Source organism: Larimichthys crocea, chromosome X (genome assembly GCF_000972845.2).
Source record: "Larimichthys crocea isolate SSNF chromosome X, L_crocea_2.0, whole genome shotgun sequence".
In the NCBI taxonomy this organism is placed as follows: domain Eukaryota; kingdom Metazoa; phylum Chordata; class Actinopteri; family Sciaenidae; genus Larimichthys; species Larimichthys crocea.
The window spans coordinates 7,641,200-7,666,361 of NC_040020.1; the positions used below are offsets into that span (position 1 = coordinate 7,641,200).

At 46.7% G+C, this 25,162-nt stretch overlaps 1 protein-coding gene and 1 long non-coding RNA gene across 2 annotated transcripts in view; one reads left to right on the plus strand and one right to left on the minus strand.

The window, feature by feature from the left end:
• The window catches only part of ntn1a (netrin 1a), a 40,164-nt gene extending 19,324 nt beyond the window's left edge, over positions 1-20,840 (plus strand). The window contains exons 3-7 of the mRNA XM_027282715.1: positions 4,390-4,578; positions 10,417-10,566; positions 11,533-11,586; positions 17,771-17,842; positions 20,116-20,840. Of these exons, the coding sequence (XP_027138516.1) occupies positions 4,390-4,578; positions 10,417-10,566; positions 11,533-11,586; positions 17,771-17,842; positions 20,116-20,447 (797 nt within the window). The 3' untranslated portion in view covers positions 20,448-20,840. The remainder of the gene's footprint in view (positions 1-4,389; positions 4,579-10,416; positions 10,567-11,532; positions 11,587-17,770; positions 17,843-20,115) is intronic.
• A 407-nt stretch (positions 20,841-21,247) lies between these two features.
• The window catches only part of LOC113746565 (uncharacterized), a 7,413-nt gene continuing 3,498 nt past the window's right edge, over positions 21,248-25,162 (minus strand). The window contains exon 2 of the long non-coding RNA XR_003462956.1: positions 21,248-22,132. This is a non-coding gene — a long non-coding RNA (uncharacterized LOC113746565). The remainder of the gene's footprint in view (positions 22,133-25,162) is intronic.

Here is a 25,162-nt window from a genome sequence, read left to right on the forward strand (position 1 = left end):
AAATATTTCTGTAAAGATGCATTCTTCATTTGTTTTGGGACAAACAGTCATTATAATATTTCTTCATAATCGTCGGAGCGGCTCGACGTTTTGAAATGATTCAAATATCAACATGAATCCATCTGCCCACAAAACGACTGTTTGTGATGTCTACGGAAAATATCTGACAGCTCATCGATCCTTCACAGATTTTATTACAGCAAACATGAAACCACAAACATTTGTTTACTGTGTTTTACTGAGGCTGCATTAACTGAAGAGATTCACTCAGATCAGAGTTAAATAAAGATTTCACATTCAAAACATCAAAATACCTGAAATATATTTAATATTTAAACATTCTGCCTCACAACTAGTTTTGATATTTTCACCACTAATATGTACTTTAACTTGTAATGGAGTATTTCAGTGTTGATACTTTTACTCAAAGCGTCTTTCACCTTTTCCTACAGTTGCTGTGATTTTACCTCTCGCTCTGTTTACAGTTACACACGTGTTACAGTTTATTTTTATTTAAGGAAGATAATTTAAATAATTACAGCAGAAGTCTTGTGAAAAATAACAAAACATAAATGTGAAAAATGAAACTCGACAGACGAGTTCATCGAGTTATTTTACAGTTTGTAAAAACATCTTCAGTCATATTAAATATTTTCTTCTTTAAACTTCCTTAAACTCAAATGAAGAAAGATTATTACATATATGTGTCGTCCACCTATATTTAGGTGGGTTGTACAAGTTAATCTGATTACTTTTGGGAGCGCCCGCAGGATTAAAGACAGACTCCCCTCGTGTTTGTCTAAGAGCCGGTCCTCTGCTGCCGCTGGTTTAATGTTCTGACCCGTTCTCTGAGCTTCTTCTGTCTGAGTGACGGAGAGAAGCGTGCATACGTCATTCCTGGAGAAAGTGGCAGAGATCTTTGGTTGGAGTCTCTTTAGAACAAATCAAGGCTGTGACCGAGCTTATCGTGAGGACGACGAGCTTAACCTCCGACCTCCGACCTCCGCGGCTCTGCTGCCGCAGCGCTCCGTCTAATTAGCCGAGCGAGGCTGCGTCTGTGCTGAGGTCAGCTGATCGAGGCTGATCGAGGCTGGGAACCGACTTTCCAACACACGAGGAGCCGAGCGGGAAACCAGCGTCCAACAGATCAGCTTCCTGTTACAGGAGCCTCGCTCACTTGTTTTAAAGGTTCACACCTCGTTTCACTGACTCCCTGATCCAGCCTGGAGCAATTCACCTGACTGAAACCAGGCCAACAAAGTCAGTTACTCTTAACTCGTCCTCTTCGCTCTCTTCTCCTCTGCCATCATGTCCGTAGAGGACACAGCCTGTGTTTGGATGTTTCCTGACGTGGTTGTTCTCTCATGTTTGAACTGATCTCGGTCTTTATCTCGAATCTGTCGTGTTTGGCTTCACCTCCTGACGGAGAAGCTGCAGCTGCTGCTTCAGCATGAACTCCACCTCCCTCTCTGCAGACGCAGAGGAGGTGGTGCTGTTTCAATGAGCAGGTGCTGTCATTTTGATTTGGAAAATTTAAACTTTGTTTTGACTTGGATTTCCTGCCAGCAGTGAATTCATCAAACTGCTTTTGTTCTCTTGGCTCGATAAAAGTGTTTCCACAACAAAGAGCCGAGCAGGAACACTGACAGTCCTAAAACAGGAATGTGTTTGTGGTCTGCGACAAACCAACTGTGAACATCTGTCTGCTGATATTAAAGTTAGAACATCAGAGCACGTGACAAATATGAGACTGTCTAAACCTGGACGTAGTCTCTGTGACGTCCCCGCAGACTGTCTAAAACCTGGACGTAGTCTCTGACTTTGTGCTTTAATTTGCTGATGACGCTCTTGGACCGGAGCCCGCTCCAGCATGTAGGTGGTGTAAGGGATATTGTGTGAACAAGTGTACATCACGCTCCGTGTCAGCGAGTTTAGATAAAGTGCCTCTCACTCGTCTCCATTATCCGACATAATACCTAACGGAGCGTGATACCGCCAAACACAATGCGGCCTCCGAACCCCACACCTCCACGTCCAGCTCATGTACTGTCACTTCTTCAATATCCAACATCCGCCCTCGGGACAGCAGCGTTATTCTCAGCGGGGCGGTGGAGTCCAGCAGGCTAGAATTCCCCCGTCTTCATTTAGGGAGGGTGTGAAACAATCTTTGTAGTGTAATGGAGACACGTCTGCAGGTCTGAGGTCTGCTAGCTTTCACCATCTGTGGCCCAGAGAGACTGGATCTGCCCCGTGGCGTTCACAGGCTGGATTGACAGCCAGCTCAGGTCTTTTCAGCACGGAGACACCGATCCACCCAGAGTTCAACCCACGGGGTTATCAATGGATCTGCACTGATAAAACAAACCAGCTCAGTCACAAATGATCTAGAAGTTAAGTTTTATCCCTTTAAATCTCAACAACACACACACACACACACACACACACACACACACACACACACACACACACACACACAGTGTGTATCAGTGGGCTTATAGGGGTTTTCCAGTGGAGGCAGGAAGCAAAGAATCTGCTCCGCTGTATGAAAGGCTAACAACATGAGTCATGCACAGGTGTAAATCTAGCTTAAGACAACAATGCAAACATCAGATCTGTGTCACTTTAAGGGAAGGATCAGGTGAGTCCACGGGACACGAAGATGATCGTCTGAATCGCGTCTTATTGTACCAGAAATCCAACAGAAATATCATCACCGTGATGCTGATCGAAGAATCAGATCCAGCAACCAGCTGTAAACTTTAAAACGTGTCTGGATGAAGTCGTTTCACACTCGAGGTCGTGCTGATCACAGCGTGCCGATATTCACGATAACAGCACGGTGTGAGCTGTAACAGTCTGAGTCTAATAAACGTTAAATGTTTTTAATGAAGAGCTGAGCAGGAACAGATCGCAGACGCAGAGCTTCCACATGAAGTACGTGCAGCACAAACTGCATCAGCAGTCGGCTGTTAATAATGCACGAGCGCGTCTGAGGACCGGCGTCTCCGTTAATGAAGTCATGAATAAACATCAGCCGGATAATTAAACTCAGCCGGCAACTGTAACCATCAGTAAACAGGCGGCAACCAGGGGGCTCGCACGCGCTCAGTGGGATCTGCAGGGGATGGAGGAATGGTAATGCCTGAGGAGGAGGGGGGAGGAGAGGAGAGGAGAGAGAGGAGGAGAGAGGAGAGGAGGAGAGAGCAGGAGGAGGAGAGTAGATTGTAGATTGTGCTCAGTAAAGTTCAGAGACTGTTGGTGTCTGTTGGTGATGTGAGCAGAGACTGATACTGTGAGGACGTTGTGTTGTGACAAACCACGCGTAGACACACACACACAAAGCTGTGTTTACTGTATGATTAAGACTGCAGATTAAAAGTCGACATGTGACGCACATGTTCCCATTAATTGTACATAAAATCTAAATGATACAAATAGAATATATTCACCATTACAAATATTGTTTATAAAAACTGCATGTCTAACCGTGTTTCAAGGTACAAGTGTCACACATTGGGGTACTTTTAAAGACAGTTGCATATATGAATGGTCTAATAAAATAAGTCAAATGAAAAATTCCCAAATGGTGATAAATGCTGGGAACCTGTTTGCAAAACAATGAGAACAATAGCTTCGTAAACATGCTGCAGAACCAGACAGAATGGATTTTTGTTTCGCAGCAGCACAAACGGGTGCGGCTGCGATAAGTTATTTGCCGTGGGGTGAACAACCAAAAATAGAAACCAAATCCAAGTTCAGAAAAACATTTGTTAGCTTTGTTTTCCAATGCACTCACAGTGGACTTTATCTTTTTAAAGATTCTTTTCGAGGGGAGAGGAGAGGAGGAGAGGAGAGAGAGGGGAGGAGAGGAGACGAGAGGAGAGGAGAGAGAGGGGAGGAGAGGAGACGAGAGGAGGAGGAGAGGAGGTGTTTGACCTCGTTACCTCACTTCAGATTTCAGTCATGTAAATAAACGACGCTCATTAGTGTCAATGTTTTAACTGCGGCCATTCCTACGCTCGTCTAACACTGAAATAACGCTCATGTAACATTAAAATAACGCTCATGTAACATTGAAATAACGCTCATGTAACACTGAAATAACGCTGGTCTAACATTAAAATAACGCTGGTCTAACATTAAAATAACGCTGGTCTAACATTAAAATAACGCTGGTAGGGAGTTCTGAAATCCAAAATGTGACGTTTAACTTAAAGATTCAGAGAAACGTGAACACCGACCTCCGGCCCAGCGGGCAGCGATCCGTGTTCAGATCTGTGTGTTAAACTTTATTTGACTTTAATCTTGATCCCGGCTCTTTAAACTGTGACTGTGTTGACCTCTGCTGTCCGTGACTCTGCTCTAAGCTCCGTCCCTGTTTCCTTGCAGCCTGTAACTGCAACCTTCACGCCCGGAGGTGTCGCTTCAACATGGAGCTGTACAAGCTGTCAGGGAGGAAGAGCGGCGGAGTCTGCCTCAACTGTCGCCACAACACGGCCGGACGCCACTGCCACTACTGCAAGGAGGGCTACTACAGAGACCTGTCCAAGCCCATCTCGCACAGGAAGGCCTGCAAAGGTACAGTCTAACGTTCTGCTCAGGTCTGACAGGAAACAGGTGGAGATGGATTACAGGAAGTGGAGCCAGCAGTCTTCATTCCTGAGCCCGTCTCGCCCTCATCTCTGTCAGCAGATGAGCTGGGGGTCTGCTGGGACTGTGGAGGTCGCGGTGGTATGGGCGGGTCGGGCTGGGTGTTCCCCTCATCCACAGTTGAGTTATTTGGCTTCGTTCGAGGGGATCGGAGGGTGGAGGGTGGAGGGTGGATGACAGGACAAGCAAAACAAACAGAGCCGAGGTGTGAAGTGATCCCGCTGCAGGTCACAAGACGAATGAGACGACATCATCGATGCTGGACGGAGAGAAAAGACGGGGAGGGCGAGAAGAAGAGGAACACGCCCCCGTGCAGGTGTGCTCGCCTCCATCAGCTCATCAGGGTCAAAGCAAGGCGGGCGGAGGAGGCGGAGGCGACTGAAAAGAGAGAGGGAATGTTTTCTCACCTCTTCTATAGCTGCAGGGAAAGATGACAGGAGCAAACGCCGCCTGCTGACATCATTCAGCAGGAAGTCCATAAATAAACGGAGCCATCAGTCAGTTTGACGGGAGGCGTGTCCACGCCGCCGCGACACAAACACCAATCACACAAACCATGGTCACGTGTTGCCCTCGCTCTCGTTTGATTCCCGACACGCAGCTTCTGTTCTTTGCGTGAACATGAATTCATAACAAGCCTCCATGACACAGTAACACTCCGCGCTCTGCTGCCGTGCAGGAATGCAAACACACATTCATCACGGCGGGACGGCGTGTCCGTAACCCCATCCTGCTCATCGTGGAGCTCTGACCTCGTCTTCTCATCGTTGTTTTACACACTCGCCTCATGACTCACTGTGACGGAAACAAATCTGTGTTTTTATCCGAGCTGATAAATAATTCAGCCACATGTGAGTCAGTACGCGATGCCCGACACATTTCACACGACTGAAAGCTTTGCATTTTTAACCAGCAGACAGATTCAGCATATTTCCCATGACCACCGGCTGCTGCCTGTCATTACTGTTTTATTGCTGTGAGCAACAGAAGAAAATTCATCATCCGGGTTTGTCGTAGAACCAAACTGAAGCTCAGCTCACGTGACGATCAATCAGACTAACGTGGAAATCTGCTGTCAGGCGACGGCGGTGACTGATCTGATGTTCGGGAACTTTGGACGATTGAGTCATGAAGTGAGAGTCAGCAGCACCTGGACTGGACCTGGTGCCTGAGCCGGTCCGGTCCTGTGCTGCTGATCTGGATCCTGACAGGATGTGACGTCCATGTTCTCCTCCTGTGTGTGTTTTAGGTTTCACATTTACAACACACTCCAAACTCCATCATCCAGTTTGTTTTGTCTTAAAGTTAGTCAGCTGACAGCGACCCGGTCCCACGCTCCGGTTCAACCTGGTTCTTGAGAAGTTCTCTGGAGATCCTTTGTCCCGCGTTGCATTCAGAAGTGCGTCCTTCCTTTGGCGAGAACAAAGCCGCTCGAGCTGACAGGAAGAGAATCCAGTCGCTTTTCAAAATAAAACACGTAGCATGTAACGACCAAATCTGAGCATGGAGGGAAAAACTGAAATTTCTGAAGCGCTCCTGATGGATAACCCTGATGGATGACGTGGACCAGAACAACGCGCGGCCGCAGTGTCACACGGAGACGTGCTGATTTTTCTTATCCGCCTCGTGGGCCACGGGAAAAAGTGAATTTCCTGGCGTTGGATGAGTGAAATCGATCTTCTCTTATCGTGAAACGGATCCAGAAGAGTTCTTCTTGTTCTGAGATGATGAGAGTCCCTCAGGCTCGTAGCAGAACTACTAAATCATCTTCACGTCCACGAGAACATAAACACATTTCATCATCAGCTTTCGTGATTCAATCCGTGAAATTTGCCAGAGTTTACCCGCCGCCCGCCTCTCCCAGCCCGGCGTGATTATGAGCAAACACTGTCCGACCCGGAGCGAGGAGTCCAGTTACACCAAAACACACTCACAAGAAACGGATCCGGGCTAATTACCCCGAGCTGACAGATGAGACGAAGCATGAGCTGCTTCTTTTGCCAATTAAAACATTTTTGAAACTATATTTGGAAAGACGGTGTCATTGTTTCACGTCTCTGTCCGTTAATGAACTCAAACGTCAAAGTCTCTCAGCGTCACGGCATCAGAACTCATCAGAACTCATCAGAACTCATCAGAACTCAGGATAATTCAATCAAAGTCAAACTGCAGAACTCTGAGCGAAGTGACGGCAATTAAGAGCTTTGATTATTTACTGAACTCAGAGAGAGAGAGACAGAGACAGAGCTGTGCGAGCAGCTCGAGGAGAACCAGGTTCTGTTTTACATGCGTAACACAATCCTTAACCCGAGCAGCTCGTCCAGTAACTTCACCCCTCGTTAGTGTAAATGAGTGTAAACACAGAGGCCGCTCTCGTTTAACAGTTTGAAAAGCTCTGGAGGAAACACGCAGAGAAGCTGAAGTCCTGAAGCTTTAATCAGAAAACTTTAATTTGACTGTTTGTTTATTGAATCGTTTATTTGGCACGTGTCAGTTCAAATATCAGTTTGTTTAATTAACAGTGTTTAATTAACAGTGTTTAATTAACAGTGTTTAATTAACAGTGTTTAATTCAGCAAAGGACCGACACTGAACGAGCTCCGATCCATCGGCTCTGAAAACATAAAGTTTGTAGAGAAGCTCAGTCTGTGGTGACTCCTGATGAACGTTGATGTAACGTTGTGAAGTGTCAGCACTCGTGGATCTGCCTGAAATGATCGTTTAACGTTTAACAACCCAAAAACGAACAAACTCAAAGAAGTCACCTGCTCAGGTGCTGCAGGGCCTGAACAGAGGTCAGCTGACCCGTTTACCGGTGACGTGGAGGCTCCTGATTGGTCCTCAGACCGCCTGAGCTCAGCAGGTCGGCGTTTTGTTCAGTTCACATTTGGATCTGCACATCGAGCATCACGCGGTTACGCCGCTTTGATTGAGCGCCGTCTGTTTGGATCAGAGGAACACGCTGACAGAACCCGCCCGCTCCATGTGTGTCGTTTTTTATTGACGCGTATAAAATGTTTTATGGATTTTGAACAATATTGTTTTTCATGACTCCACATGTAGCGTTGGATTGGTACAGTTTAGATCCACACACGTGTGCGGCGTTCACAAACGGGCCGGTTCGGTTCTGATCAATGAAAACACTAAACAACACAACAACAGTGCGACACGCCCTCTGAGATGAACAGTCATTCTGTTTACCACACAAACCTAATTATAATAGGACACAGACTCGGGGAGCTTGGCTTCAGCCCAGGCCCAACAAATTATTCCTATTGGCACAGAAACCAATAAGAGGGAGGCGAGGGAGGGGAGGGAGTGTGGAGGCGGAGGCGGCGAGGCGGGGGGTTGAGAGTGAGCTAGCCTTCAAACCCCCAGCCTTTCTGGTACAATGATTGAAATTCTGCAACGACGTCTGAAAAAAATAAAAAAAGACAGAAAAACATTTTTCAGCTTTTACACCAAGAGCTGCTTCTGTCAGGAGCTCCACCCACCTCCACCCACCTCCACCTCGGCCTCCTCGTATCTCCTGAAGACATATCACACACACACACACACACACCCACACACACACACACACACACTCACACCTCCACAGGAAGTGAGCGTCAGCGCTCGGGTCATCCAGCGAGGGGTGAGGGGCCGAGGGGGGAGTTGGTGATTTGTCACGCAGAGAAACTCGACAGTGGGTGAGTCACCTCCACCCCCTCCACCCCCTCCACCTGTGCAACATGTGCTGCTCACCTTGATTTACCGAGCAGCTCCTCTAACATGCGCTTAGATTCACAGGCCAGAAGAAGACGTGCTGAACCGGCCTCCACGCCATTTACTGGGCTTCCTGAGTGTGTGTGTGTGTGTGTATGTGAGTGTGTGTGTGTGTGTGTGTGTGTGCTGGTACTTCCACTGAGCTGGAAACAACTCCACTGTGACAGATTGGTCTGATAAAGATACGACGAGATACACAGACTTAAGGAGGCTGATAAGACGAGATAAGAGCAGCAACAGGAGCTGAATCACAGGAAACCAGTGTGTGTGTGTGTGTGTGTGTGTGTGTGTGTGTGTGTGAGGTGGTCCACTCAAACACAAACTTTAAATGAAGGTTCAAACAATGAGGACAAGCGCCGCGACGTGGATCAACAACAGAACCGACTAAAAGGACAAAAAGACACAAACATGAATAAATGATTGAAATATAAAGTTTGGTGATTTTTATTTATTAATGTGTCTGTATGCTAATTAAGGGGGCGGTCCTAAATCAGTCTGACGCAGGATTGGTTAGCTCGGGGATCAAACCCGACAGAACGACAACGTTTTTCATCACCAGAATAAAGTTATTTATACTTACTGTCATTTCTCGTCCTAATCCGCCCTGAAGGTGAATGAACACGAACTTTATAACCGACGATCGCGTGTTCTGATTATTTAATCCGTTAAATGAATGTACAGTATAAATCTGTGGCTTCTGGCCGCGTGCACAAGCGTCACCGTTAATTAAAATCTGTTTTGACGTCGGTGCATTTTGAACAAGGATTCCGATGCAATGTGCCGAGACCAGCAGGCTGGTTTGAAGCTGTAATTTTGTGCTGTGGCTCTGAACCAGTCTGTGCGGTTAAAAACAAAACAGGCCAAACCACTAAGTACCCCACAAACCTCAGCACACATCACTCAGCTTCGCCCCTTTGAAGGATTTCAGAACGACAAGTGACACGACGCAGAGCGAGCCCAGGCTGCATCACAAACACACTGAATATAAAAACTCTGCGGGGCCACGAGTTTGGTGACAAACAGCAATTTTTAAAGAGAATGGATGATGGATTATCAGGACCTGTTCTGGTCCGGATTAGACCGAACGGACTGTGTGGAAGGAAGGACGATTAATCCAACCACCTCTCCAAAAATAGATGAAAAGAAACAACTCAGACAACGATTATTCAACGCCAATCTCAGGCCGACAGAGGTTTGGCTGTGAAATAAATTAAGGGCTCGCGTCGGGGAGAGAGCAATCGGAAAATGATTACATTCCTGAAGCATGTGTGTTCCATAGACCCCCCAAGTTCTGGAGGAAGTGTGACAGACATTTTTGGGCCGGCGTTCAAAGCTCGGCACAAATCAGAACCAGGCAATTAGGATTATCCTCCATTATTTTATCATTTGGTAAACATGAGCAGGCCGTTCTCTCTTTACCTCACACACACACACACACACACACACACACACATACTGACACACACACACACACACATGCAGACACACACACACAGACACACAGACACACACACACATGCAGACACACACACACACATACAGACACACACACAGACACACATGCAGACACACACATACAGTCACACACATGCAGACACACACTCACAGGCACACACATGCCGTGTCCAGTCTAACAGTGAACACAGCGACAGAACCTCTGAACCGGCAGTGTCCAGTCTAACAGTGAACACAGCGACAGAACCTCTGAACCAGCAGTGTCCAGTCTAACAGTGAACACAGCAGCCTAACATCTCTGTACTGTAACGTTATTCCCTGTTGGTCAAACCTGGTCCGGTCCGGCTGCTGAGCCCGATTCTGTTAGCCTAGTTGGTAGTGAGCTGCTTTGGTTCGAGGACAGATGTGAAGGTGGTGTTGGTCTTTGTTCACTCGTCTGTCTCTCTGCACGCCTCCACCTGTCTCTCTCTCTGCTGCTGCACTCTCCATAGACGTCGTATGTTGTGTCATGTGTCACTCACTCTTTCTTCCTCTGTTTCCTCACAGCATGTGATTGCCATCCGGTGGGTGCTGCTGGCAAAACCTGTAACCAAACCACAGGACAATGTCCCTGTAAAGACGGCGTGACTGGTATCACATGCAACCGCTGCGCTAAAGGCTACCAGCAGAGCCGCTCGCCCATTGCCCCCTGCATAAGTACGTGGAACAGCCTTCGCCTCACTGTGGGAGCAATCACACACCTGAACACAACACACACTCCTACACCGCTCTAAGTCCTCTCATCCTCTTTCTTCAGACGAGCGCTTAGTGTCCGACTCTTGTTAAATAAACACAGCGTTAGTGAAGCTCAAGGTTACGGCGCCGCAGCGCCTCCATAAATCCGACTAAAGACCCGGAGAACTCTTCAATCCCCCAAAGTGTCTCCGATAAAAAAGAAAGCTCCGGGTTGAGTTACAGAATCAATCTTGTTCTCAGCATCCGGTGACGGTTCATGAGCCGAGACGTGCCCTCGAGTTACAGTCAGAGCGATGGAGACCAACATTTATCGGCTCTTTTGTCTCTGAGAGAAAAAACAGATTTTAATTGGTGCTCTTGATATTTGAAATAAGAACCAGGGATTAAATACTGAGGAATATGCTCGGCTGAAGTCCCGTGAAGGAATAAATTAAATGGTTGATTCCTGGGAACGTTCAGTCAAAGCTTCTGAAGACTTGACTCTTTCTTCACCTTCGTCACTGTGCACCTCTTTCTTTGCATGTGTCTCTGCTTTCTTCATGTCCTGCCCACGAGTCTGAAGGTGCGCTGAAAGAATCAAGTCTTTGGACGATCATAGAGACATAAATAATGATTCAGTTTAGAAAGAGTGCAGACAGACAGGAAGTCTCGGGGCGTCTCCATGCTGGTGGACAAAGATCCAACATCTGAGACGGATTGGAGGACGAGGACTGCTGAAGACTCGATATAGAGACATTTATGTTTTTATTCTGAGGTCAGACAGCCAGAACACGTTACTTTATAGCTATTTAATCTGAGATGAAATGAAGTATTGTGGATGATCTGACCACGCCCGTCCTCACTAAAGCTCGTCTGTTGACCTCTGACATGTTGCTGTAGCTGTGATGACTCGGTCTGATCTCGTCTGTCGTCTTTCTTTCCGAGCAGAGATTCCAGTCGTGCCTCCGACGACTCCATCGAGCAGCACGGAGGAGCCGTCAGGTGAGACGCAAACATTTCTTCAGATTTTCTAGAGGAAGTGAAACATGCAGGAACAGAACAGGATGAATTGGATCCCTCATGTCTTCTCCTCCTTATTAGCGCTTCATTAATATTGGATCCATCAGCTGAGACTCTGCTGGGCCGGGCCTCCTTTAATCTCTCTCACTTTCACCATTAATCAGTCTAACAGCGGCACAGCACGGCGCCGACGCCCCACGCTTTGCTTGATTTCATGATTTTTCATCTCCGGGAACTCCCCTGGTCCCGGTCCCGGACCTGGTCCTGGATCTGGACCTGGCTGGTCTGTACTGTCCTGTCTTTAGAGACAGGATATGACATCAGGGTTAGTTCTGGAGCGCTCACTTCTGATTGGCCTGAGGCTATAACCTTTAATTAGTCATTTTATGTGTTTAGATAAACATCTGATCTGAATGCTACACAGAAAGGTTATTTGTTTTATGTGTGAGCTGCTGATCCCAGCGTGGATCAATAAAGTCCAGCTTATCTTGTCCTAGTTTATCTTAGAGATTCTGGACTTGTTCTGGACCGTGAGCTTGAGTTTCTGCTTGTTGTTTCCAGTCCTGAAGCAGAAGCTGGTTCTGTTGGGTGAACTCGTCCAAACGGTGCTGGAATGAGTTCCACCGTTGTGTTTTTTAAACATCATCTTTAGTCTGAAGTTTTTTCCGGAGCTCTCCGTGAACGTGCAGCTGCTGTCGGGCCTCCGAGGTCCCCAAGCGTTCGACTGACAAGTGTGGTCAGATACTCTGCGGACCCCCACCCTTTCCTCCACCTCCTTTCTTTTTTCTCTCAGCCTCTCTTCGCTCTCCTCCACTTCCTTCGTCTCCCTCTGTTTCACGCTTCGTCTTCACATGACACTGTGGGTGGTGCCGAGCTGGAAGATCTGGAGTTTCTCTGGGCCCCCTTGTCAGGAATCTGTCCACCTCTGGGGTGTCGGAAATTTTCCTCACCTCATTGAGGGATTACTGGATCTGTGAGGGACGGACTGTATCACTTTATCAACCTGAACAATGCTGATCAGGATATTTATGATTTTTCTGAGTGGAAAAAAATCAGACCTGACTCTTCTTCCACTGTTGTCATGTCAAGTCTGTATCCTGGTTCAGATCCAATAATGTCTCAGACTGTAAACAACCTGACGGACACGAGCAGCCGATAATCCAATCACTCAGTTACCGCTCGGTCATGTGATGCTCGTCAATGGACGTCCTGCATCAGCCACATCAGGATCCCGAGTATCTCCATGTGGGGGACGTCACAGAGACTACGTCCAGGTTTTAGACAGTCTGTGGGGACGTCGTTACGTTGACTTTGTTTCAGCATCAGTTCACGTACACGTAAACACACTGATTATAAAGACAGTCGAGGACGCTGCAGAAGATTCAACAGTTATTTTAGAAGCACGAGTGTGTCGTAGCTGGGGGGGTCGGGCTGACAGCTGTGGGGCAGGTGCCTGGTTTGGGGGAGGGAGAACGGGCTGGATATTAATTTGTCTCCCCCGGAGCAGCAGCAGCGCTCTCCCCCTCTCGACCACACGGAGGGCTGGAATGCATGGAGAATACCTCTGATGGTGTGGACCAGACAAAACACACATTGTGCTGCTGGGTCACGGATGGTGTGAGTCGCCACTCCCACGGGGTCGTGACAGAGACGTCTGCACGGCAACCAAAATGTGGAGGAGATTAACCGCCGGTGACCTGCGATGGCCGGCCGGGCCTGTCAGGATACAACAGGATGTGAAAGTAACTAATGATGATGAGGATCGTAACGAGGTTCAGCCCCACATGTGTGTGTGAGGCTGGAAGCCATCAGGCTCTGTGGCGGACCCCTCCTTGGATTTTCCTGGACACGAGTCTTGCTTCACACGCCCTGTTCACATCGCCGCCTCGCTTAACGATCACATCGACGTGTTTTTGCCAAAACGAGAGCAGCTCTGTATCACGCTCATTATCGATATCAAACACGTGATTCACAAATCATCTCTAACGAGCTCAGGGTGATTCCTCCCAGCCCGCGTCCTCGCGGACTCGTCTGAATCTCATCAGTTACAGTAAAAACACGACGGACGGTCCAGCTCATCTGAAGCGAGCGCACGCCAGAACCGAGAAGTAAAACCTCAAACCAGGTCAAGGAATCTGAAGAGCCCCTTCAGAACAAAAAGCAGCTTTGAAACACAATGAGCAGAGAAGTGAAGGAGGAGGAGGAGGAGGAGGAGGAGGAGGAGGAGGAGGGAGCTCCTCTGGACTCCATCCAAACTCCAAACTGTGCCGGGCAGCACAGGGCTGGGCGGCACCGAGCCGGGCAGCACACTGGGCTCCGTAATCTAATTACATGCTTTATTTGCCTCAATTTGTTTCTCAGTCGGCCTGTTGAGGGAGAACGGCCTCCTCCTGGGCCGTCATGTACACCTCCTCTCCACGTTCAGAAGGTGTTCTGGATCTAGATCCAGTTTATATAGAACAAGACCGAGTCACCTGACTGGTCAAGACCCGTTCCATGAGTGCTGAGACAAGAAGTTTACTTCATAACAGTATCAGCACGTACGATATCGATCGAGAGATGTTTGATTTTAAAGAAGTCCGATTTTTTCCTGATCCGGTCGTGTTAGTTAGAACTCAGCGTGTTGTCGTGGTAGCAGCAGCGAACACATCCAGCTCCTGCCTGTGGCGTTCTCAGCCGAGATGGGCTACGTTCTGTAGTTCCTCCAGCGGGTTCTGGGTCTCCAAAGGAAGGTGGATCCTGATCAGATGTTGGACCGCCTCAGCTGGCTCTTTTCGACATGAAGGATCAGCAGCTCTGCTCCTTTGAGGACCTGGACACCCGGTGGAAGAAGGCGACTTCGGACACTCGTGTCCGCGATCTCTTCTGGTTCATGAGTGTTGGAACGTAGACGGGCCTGAGGATGGAGAGCTTTGTTCTGGTCGTGTTGTTGAGGGTCTACCATGGTTTTTACACTTTGTTTACCTGGAGCCTCACGCAGGCCGTCATGAGCCCCCTGTACGGGCACAGTAAGGCTTTGGCTCCGACACATAGACCGGTACTGTCTTAAGACGCCCCCCCTATGAAAACGATTAGCTTAAAGGCTCGTACAGCACTTTGATAGAGGGGCAAAGGTCCGGCTCGGTTACGCAGGAGACAAAGCGCTGTAGTAACTACATCTACTCAGAACACCCAAAGCACATTTCAGCTCAGCGCTGCAGGACTGCTCCCACTTCCCCTGCTTGTAACGCGGCACAAAGGGAACATTTGTCCTCGCGGTAGGGGACTGCCTGGCCCTAAATGGGAATCTCGGGGTCTCTCAGCGGGGCCCGGGGCTGCGTCTCAGGGGTACACTAATGGGGAACGAAAGGCTATCAAAGGGAAGTATCATGATGGCATCAAGGGGGGTTATGAGAAAACAAAGCCTCCTTTCCTCGGCTCCCCCCTCCATCATTTACATGGTAATCAGGTGCAGCTCATATAGACTCCTCTGTTTCATTTACTTTGCCTGTTTCTGTTACTCTATTTAACCCAGCAGCAGCTCCAGCTTCTGCCGGTCTGAAGGTTTCACTTCAGATCCTCCTCCACCTCCTCCACCTCCCCTTCTTCTTCTCCCCACCCCCACCCCTGATAAACTTCACTCCTGTCCTCTCCACCCCTTCGCTCTCCACCACTATCCATCCTCCCGCCTCCTTCCCTGCATTTTTTCTTGTCGCGGTGTTCCCCGGGCAACCTCATTCAAACGGAGAATAAAGGAGAGCAAAGATCTGCCCACAACAATGAAGTTTGTTCATATTCAGGCCGCCTGAAAGCTCCACTCCTTTCCTCCATCACCCCATCACTCTCCTCCTCCACGCTCTGTCCATCTCCTGCTCCCTGCGCTCCTTTTCTTTTTGCTCGCAGTCCTGTAAGTGTGCAAACCCAATCAAGTCCTCTGGATCCAATTTGTGCCCGTGGGGAGAGCGTCACATCATGCAGGCCGGCACTGTAAGAGTCTGGCAGCGTGACAGCGTAGCATGGGGCAATCACTGCAGGAGGAGGTGGAGGAGGTGAAGGAGGTGGAGGTATACACTGCTCACCTCCTTCACCTCCTGGTAATCTATCATAGAACTGATGGCGTCTGCTCGTGGATCAGTGAGTGTGTGGTCATCGGCCGACAGAAATAACAGTTTACCTCTAATAATTAAGAACAGGTGGAGAACACACACACACACACACATACACACACATACATACACACACACACACACACACACGCACACACACACACACAGTTACCAAGTGTTTCTGCAGCGTTGACAGAACGTTTCAAAACAAACATATCATCAGTCTGCGCTGTCCCTTTAAGAAACATGACACCTGATTCATTACGTGTCCGTAACAATCAGAATCACAAACACTTTAATAATAACATTATATTTTATTATATATACATTTATTAGACAAGTAACCATGTATTAAGAAACAAATATAATATATAAATATGAAAGTATAAATGTATAAATGTATAAAAATATAATTATAAAAATATAAACCGATCTGACGGATTTAGACTCAGCACATGTAGCCTGATCCTAAACATCAGCAGCTGTTCACCAGTGTGTGTGTTTGTATGTGTGTGTGTGTGTGTGTGTGTGTGTGTGTGTGTTTGTTTGTGATTTTAGGACGATACAAACTTGTATTTGGTTCACAGAAAACGTTCTATAAATGTTCTGTCGAGGTTCCACATCCAGCTGAAATAACCTTTAAGTTACTCATCTTCCTCAGAGTGTGAGTGTGTGACTTATTTGTTCACAGCCTCCTCCTGTTCCTCCTCCTCCTCCTCCACGTCCTCCTGTTCCTCCTCGTCCTCCTGCTCCTCCTCCTCCTGTTCCTCCTCCTCGTCCTCCTGTTCCTCCTCCTGTTCCTCCTCCTCCTCCTCCTCCTGCTCCTCCTCCTCCTGTTCCTCCTCCTCCTGTTCCTCCTCCTCCTCCTCGTCCTCCTGCTCCTCGTCCTCCTCCTCCTGCTCCTCCTCTGCCTTAAACCCTTCATGGATGGCTAAGTTTCCCTTCCTGACCTCCCTTTGTGTGGCCTTGACCCCTTTCACACCCCCACCTCCACCTCCACCCTCTCAGCACCATAAATGCCGTCTTGACGTGCTCCTCCTCCTCCTCCTCCTCCTCCTCCTCGGTCGAGGCCTTCAAGTGATCCCAGGCTTTTTTTTGGGGAGGTCGGGGGCTGAGGTAAGATGGAGAGGTGGAGGGCCCGACTGATTCCCACCGTCTGACAGGCGGTGCTGCTGGTACCTCCATCCCGACCAGAACACCTGCAGCAGTCAGACCGGACAGATGTTAACACACTAAGGTCCGGTCTGCTGGAGCTGAGGAGCGAATTTATAATTTAATTAATTAGAATAAAATGTTTCTGTTCCAGAAATATTTCACACACTTTAATCTGTAAAAAGAAAAATAGTTTATTTTTTAAAGCACTCAGTTTGTTTTTATCAAATACGTTTTACTAGTTATAAATCTTAGGTTAATATATTATATTAATCTATTTTATATAAACTATTTATATACCTATATAGCAGAATTGTGATATAGATAAATCGAATAGCGCGACTAGTGATAGATAGAAGCGCGAGATAGGAGAGAAAATTATAGGGAAGGAGACGTAGCGAGAGAGAGCTAAATATATTTATTATAGCTATAATCCATATTTAATTAGATCATATATAATATATAAACTAGAATATTAAAGCATATTTACTATATTATTATATATCTATTAGATAATATTATATGTGACTCACAGTCATGAAACAAATAAGCTTTATTACATTTATCTGTATGTAGGTTTTTATTTCTCCCTTTTTCAATAAAAAAAATAATTTTAGTTTTTTTATTTAGTTTTTATTTTTTGTTTTCTATTCGTAAAAATCTGAGCACACGTTTATGGTTATTTTTATTTATGTCTAATTTTATGTTTGATGTTTCACTGTGTTCAAAACAAAGTCTTTCATTCATTTGAATTTAATTTTCACTGTTTTGTAATTTTCATTTTTGTTTTAATTTATTTGTTTTTAGTTTATTATTATTTTTTATTTATTTGACAAATTTCTGGGGGAAATTTCACAGATTTAAATAAATGAACTTTGCAGATTTGAGTTTCATGAAAGTCATTATTAAAATAATTCTTCTTCCTGCAGACTGTGACTCGTACTGTAAGGCGTCCAAGGCAGTGAAGCTCAACATGAAGAAGTACTGCAGAAAGATTATCGGTGAGTTAAAATCATCTTTAGTTCATGTTCTGACTGTTTACACGTTCCTCTGGTCCGGTCGGTCCGTCCGGTCCACGCGCGCGTGTGAGCTGTCGGTTTACAGTGGAGGCGTTTCACTGAGGTCACCTCGACACACAAAGGATCAACATGTTGGAGGGTGAAGAGTCGGATCCGGACGCTGTGACGGACAGGCGTGAGCTCTCATTAAGGGGCCACATTCCCCCCAGCTGCATTCCTGTGAGCGCCGGCCCGCCACGCCATTCAAGGTGTGGTATGAAGTATGACCTCTCCCCTCTGCTCCGCCCCTGATTGAAGTCAGATGCTGAACCGGTCAAGCAGAGCGGCGGCATCCTGCACATACCTCAGCAGTTGACGGACGGGCCCCGGGCTTTGTTCTGCAGGGATCTGGGAGTGACGGGGTCGAGCTTAGCGACACCTTCTTCCCCGGGCCCACCCTGCTGCTGAGCCTGGTTACCTCTCTCTTCTTCTTCCTGGTCGTCCATAACGCCTGTTGGTTACAACACTCACGTCCGTCAGCTTGGCGGTGAGCTCAGAGCGACGGGTACCCGTCACTCTGAGCTCACCGCCAAGCTGACGAACTGAGCTAACAGCAGCTACAGCTGTCAGCAGTTTACTTCACTGCCCATCATAAACTCTGTAAATCCGCTTTGTCCTCGTCAAACACGATGTAAATCTACAGGATCCGCTTTGGTCCGCTTTGAAAAGATCAGCGGGGGAGCCGGGCTCCACGCTGCGTACACAGGGCGACCATACAAGCTTCAGGGAGGCAGCGCGGGGCTGCAGGGAGGGGTAATAAATGTCTGCTGGTGTCCCGGGGCATCACGAATCGTTGACTAAACTCAAACAGAGAGTGAACGGCACCTGGTGGCAGCTGGAAGGTGCAAGGTGGTGCCGAGGTCGCCGTCCGGACCATCGTGGGTGAAGCAAACACAAGTAGGACAATAAAGAAACGACACAAAGTGACTGATGACTGACGGGAATACACGAGCAGACACTCGGCAACGGTGACGATGTTCTTCAGGAAGCTTCACCACAAAAACACCAAAACCTGGGCTGGAGACTGGTGGGCTTTAATCCAGAACCATGTTGGTGACTCGGACTCAGGGAAGAAGCCACCCTGCATACAGGATGTGCTCTTAATGCCGGTGTGATGTTCAGCTCCATCAGCTCCACGCTGAAGGTGAAAGCAGCGACCCCGTGACGGCGGTTTACTCTACTCGAGCAGTATAATGGAAGTTAATGGAGATCTGGACAATATAATGCATGAACAGCAGCCCGTCCTCGCTCTCTCACTCCGAGGAGCGTCCCGGTTGATTCATCGTGATTTCACTGAGTGTCTTCCCAGCTAGCGTCTCTAACAGCCATAGCATGCCTCCTAATCACATTACAAATCACAGCGCTCTGTCAGGAGTCATGGACGTAATGCACGGACCACAGACGGACCACAGACTGGCCTCTTACACCAGTATTCATACCATGAGTGGAGTTTACCGATACCCAGCTTCCCATATTTTTGGTCCCACATGGACCAAAAATATGGAAGGTGGACTGGTAGCTGGAGAGGTGCCAGTTCACCTCCTGGGCACTGCTGAGGTGCCCTTGAGCAAGGCACCGATCCCCCACAACCGCTCGCTGGGTGTTTCTCAGGGGGGGCTGCCCTTCACTCCACCATCTCTCTCCACATTTGCATGTCTATGAGCCCTTGTACCTTGTACTGCATGTGTGTGTCTGGGTAAATGTCAAAAATAAAAATAGAGTGAAAAAAGAATTTCCCCATTGAGGGATTAATAAAGTATATCTTCTTCTTCTTTTTAATCTATATTTCATGTTTCATAATACAAACACTGTAATAACTGTGGTTCTCAGAAGAATATCAAGTTGTATCAGTGTCCTGATGAACATTGTTAGGAGTCTCCAAACACTGGACATCCACTGATATCTGCTGATCACAAGAGATCTTAGTTAGGTGGACAAAGTGCAGTATAAAGAATGAAGACTCTTGCATTGAGGCAGTGCAGCTGAAGAAATCTAAATATTAGAGGGTTATACCGAGGCCAGAATCAGGCGATCCCTCCAAGAAAAACAACCAAATCTGAGAAAGTTAAAGTCTCCTGGTCAGTTCATAGTGACGTCCCCGAGCCGTGCCCGGTGGGTTCATAGTTTGTTCAGAGTTTGTCTCACTGCAGTAACCTTTGACATGCTGGATTGTGAACTGAAGTGATAACCTATCATCTGTTCTGACTTCTCTGCAGCCGTCCAGGTTCACATCCTGAAGGCGGACAAAGCTGGCGAGTGGTGGAAGTTCACCGTCAACATCATCTCCGTCTACAAGCAGGGCGAGAGCCGAATCCGCCGCGGGGACCAGTTCCTGTGGGTCCGCGCCAAAGACGTGGCCTGCAAGTGCCCCAAGATTAAACCCGGGAAGAAGTACCTGCTGCTGGGGAACGACGAGGACTCCCCCGGGCAGGGCGGCGGAGTGGTGGCGGACAAAGGCAGCCTGGTTATCCAGTGGAGGGACACGTGGGCGCGCAGGCTGAGGAAGTTCCAGCAGCGCGAGAAGAAAGGCAAGTGTAAGAAGCCATAGGCGGGAAGAGACGGAGAGGACGCCGGAGAGGAAAGCTGAGCGGGTCATTCAAAAAATAATAATCGAGGTGAACGGGAGGCCGACAGAGGACCACGGACAGACAACAGACTGTTTATGTCGCTGCTTTTTTCTGTAGACGCATGAAGAGAATTATTTAGGATGTTTTCTAGTGAACTTTTGTTGAAGGAGCTCACCCTGCAGATTTGGTTTCATGGTTTGTTTCGAGATTCCGTCCCTCTTGTGGATTTGCCGAATTTGCACCTATTACCAGCATATAAAGTTATTTGTGTTTGTTTACTTTCTCTCAGTATGAAATCATTATATTTTAATTATGTTTGAATTTTATGGACGGTTTCTGCTGGTGCAAAAATTTACAAAAAAAAAAAAAAAAAAGCCACTTCATTTACCTCTGCATGGTTTCCTCGTCGTATTCGTCGATCTGACCGAGGCGGTCACGTTTCCTCCGTTCAGAGTTGTGCCATAAAAACTTTCGTTTTGTTCGCAAGCCACGAAAACGCATCGTACATCACGCCGTCACCGAGCTGCCGTTCATCCGCCTGATGTAAGAAATCAGGTCTATCTGTTTTTTAATCGACAGAACCGAGCATGAAAACGAAGTGTTGACTGATCGTCACATGTTCACATCCCCTCTTCAGAGTCGCCGGTTCAGTATTTGTTCAAACCTGCACGTGAACGCTTCTCATTTGATTCACTAACAGGTGCTGCTCGAGGTACTAATATTAAAAATGATGCTTTTTTTGGTGCTGCTCGAGGTACTAATATTAAAAATGATGCTTTTTTTTGTTTGTTTTTTGTTTTTTTGGACAAACTGCGTTTTAAAATCACTGATTTCACTTTCAGTACTTAGAGTAACTGTGATTTATTATTAAGTTTTATTTTTATATATTTCAAAACAGGAGTTTAACAATCGATTTACAAAAAAAAAAAGGACAAGAGGCCAGAAATAATAGAAATGATCATTAATGTGGGTTGTTGTTTGTTTTAATTAATTTCAGCTGCACTTCAGAGACGATGATGAAATTCATATCTGACGATTTCTGATTTAAATCCTTAAAAATGTTCATGAATAATCTCGAGATTCTAGAAAAACTGGATGATCCAACAACTAAATCCAACGAGGTGCAGAAATAAAATCTTGACCCGTCACGTGTTCACCTCCCGTCACAGTCGGCGCGAACACAACGCGTGACCTTTGACCTGTCGTGTTAACTCTCTTCACTTCAGAGCTCCTCGACGCTCGATTCAAACCGCGGTTGTTTTGTTCATGGTCGCGGTTCGGTTTGGATTTGACGGTGAAAGGCCGCGGTGGACGCGGTGTGTCGTAAACTGGAGTTCCTTTCGAGAAACGCGTGATGGTCCAGCACCTTTTAAAGTTACCGTGAGCGGAGCTTTCAGGACACATCCCGCGATCTCAGAACTCCGTCCGCGGGAAAGCCTCCGCGACGACGACAAACTCGACCACGAGAGATCAGAATCAGCGGTCGATCTTCTTCTTCCTGAACAATCAGTGAAGCGATCGCGTGACGTCAGCACACGCGTGTGGCTTCTCCACAAACATTCACGTGTTTCTCTGTTTGGCACGATGTCATCACACCTCTCTCGTCTCTGTGGCCTCATGCTGTAAATTTGTCTCGATACACACACACACACACACACACACACACCTGTCAAAGCGTTGCTTTGTGTTCATACTATGAATTGTAAATGTTGTTTAGTTGTCACCGTTGCCAAGACTTTTTGCGATGTTGTTTTACGATGCGTACTAATATATTATGGTTATTATATATGAATATATTTAATGACACAAGACTTTGTGGATTTTATTGTCTTTTTCAACTTTTTTTTTTTTTTTACTTGTTTGTGGTTGTCTAGATTGTTGCCATTAAAGAAGGAAATAATAACTACTGAATACACCAACCTGGTAGAACTAAATTCAGATTTTCAGTTGAAATAAACTCTTGTTACATTGAAACCGTCTGTCTCTGTTCATTTGTTGCTTTTATATGTAAATTGTGACTCGAAGCTCTCACAGGTTTCCAGATTGAAGACGCTGAGCGACGTTTCTTTCTGATCAGTTACATCCAGAATAATAAAAATAATAAAAACCTCTTTAGAAGTGACATCGCACACAACGATGGAAAATACCGTGATGTGGGTTGGAAACTTGAACTCAGCGACTTCATAACTTATGTTGTAGGTCGAGTCTTTGGAAAATTTACCAGGGAAATAATCAATGAACCCACACGAGGAAAAGTCGCCACGACTCTTTAGGTCGAACTCACGTTTATGTTGAAGGTACAGTGTGTTAACTTCTCAAACTATGAGACAAGATGACGGCCTCCGTATAAAAGTCTGATTCTAAAAACTTTAACTTGACTTTAACGCGTTTTAAAATCTGGCAACGCAGAGCATCACACGAGAAGTGTGCACACGACAAAAACATTGGAAACAGTCGAGAAGTATTTCAGTTTAAAAATCATCCAGTAAATGTGTGACAGACTGTTCACAGAGCAGAGTGAAGCCGAGCGGAGACTTTGAACCAGAAACGTTTTATTAGAAATTACAAGCTGACGTGATTTACAGGAAGGAGAGCAGCCACGTTCCATGAATGTTAGAAAAACCCAAAACAAACGATGACAAAACATTACAACAGCTCCAGTAATGCACGAAAAAACAAGTGAGCTCGCTGAGTCACAGACAGGTGATGCAGACAGACAGACAGACAGACAGGTGATGCAGACAGACAGACAGACAGACAGACAGACAGACAGGTGACAGGTAACATGTTCAGTTTTTAAAAAGTCTTCTGCAGAGTTCAAAACTTCTTAACTGAGCAGCTAAAGGACGTTTGTGTCGGTGTGAGAAGAGAATCTGAAGACGGACGAGATGTTTGAAGTCAGCGTGTCCAGCTCAGCTCGTCCTCGTCCTCGTCCTCTACACGGGCCACACGGCGATCACCACGATGGCTATGAGGAGGAGGACGATGACCACCAGCATCCCTGAAGGAGGAGGAGAAAACAGGACATGAGACGGAGGAAGACAAAGCAACGAAATCCACGAGAAGACGAAGAAACAATGAAGCGAGAGTGAAGCTCAAAGAGCAACACTCCGTTAAGACACGAGACGTGCCGCTTTAACGAGTCACAGAAACTAAACGATGACTGAACGATTCAGAGACGGACTAATGAACTCTAAAGACTTTGCTAATTAAACATTATACGCTGACAAGAAGAATCTTGTATAATTAAGATGAATCACAGTCAGACATGTCGGGGATAAGCTGGAGAAAATATCTGAAATGAAATATATATAAATATAACTTATAATAACAGAATATCTGGAGATGAACGTCGTGTGATCAGCTCGATGTGGAAAAGATTCAACGTAAGAATGAGGATTATTTAATTAATAATAATAAAGTTAAAGAGATCACACTCTTTATTATATTAACACACAAAGACACAAAGATTTATTAATACATCCAAAAAACTTTGTGACCTGCTCTGCATCTCTGCAGCTTTAATTCACACTGATCTCATCTAATGCATCAACATTAACGACGGTTAATGAATGTGGAAAAACTCTGAAGACGGATTTTTTATTTTGGATCATCGTGGTGACGAGTTTATTCGATGTGGAGACGCGGGACGTTGTTGAACTGCGAATACGTCGAACTTTAAAGTTGAAACTCTGAGGAGGAGTCCAAACCTGAGAGACGAGGAGGACGAGGAGGAGGACGAGGAGGAGGAGGAGCGTCCGGCCGACACGAGGGGATACACTTGGACGGGTAAGAAGTCTGCATACCTCACCACTAATTTCCAAAGTCCTTGATCTGCCGCTCGGTCCCGGAGCGAATGCCCTCACAGCACATCAGCGTCTCTCTCGATGACTTAATGCAGTTTACATGCGTTCAGCAGCCACCAAAGCTGCACAGTGCAGATTGCACGCTGTGATAGGCATATGGTTCTGATTGGGCCTGCAGAGGATAATCATTGTTTTCCACTGATACTATGGAAGCAGAGAAAAATGTGCAAAGGCTCACTCACACTTCATCAAAGTGCTTTCACCCCCAGGGCCTGAAAATATTACACATCTCACTGAAGCCACCACCCAGAAACCCAGAAACTAACCTCAGCTGGGAAACAGGTAAAACTTGAACAGCCGTCACAGTGACGCACTGCAGAGATCTGAACGCCGTTAGTGAAGCCGACGCTTCGACGCCACCACGACAAAATGAGAGACAAACCAATCAGAGACTCAGAAAGTTTCAACATTTAAGAAAATTAATATCAGCTGAGATAAAATAACCAATTATCAACCTGCAGTTCCTCTAACGTCCACCTGAGGCTGGCTCCAGAAGTGAGTCAGTCTCCATAAGTCCCCATGTCCAAATGTCCAACTTCACAGCAGAAATAAACATGTTTACAGCCTGGTACAAAAAACAGTTTTGGTCTCTGTAGCTAATTTCCCCGTTCATGACAACTGTACTGAGGGTGAATTTATATACAACTCACCTGTTCACATTATATTAAGGCTTAAAGTTATGCAGGGTTAAGAGCGTGGACGCCTCAAGTCAGCTGATGATCCACGTCTTTGACCATTTTTGGATTAGCCAAGAGGCGGAGCTTCACAACAGCTCTTCAGAAACCTGCAGGGACGTCACAGAGACTACGTCCAGGTTTTAGACAGTCTGC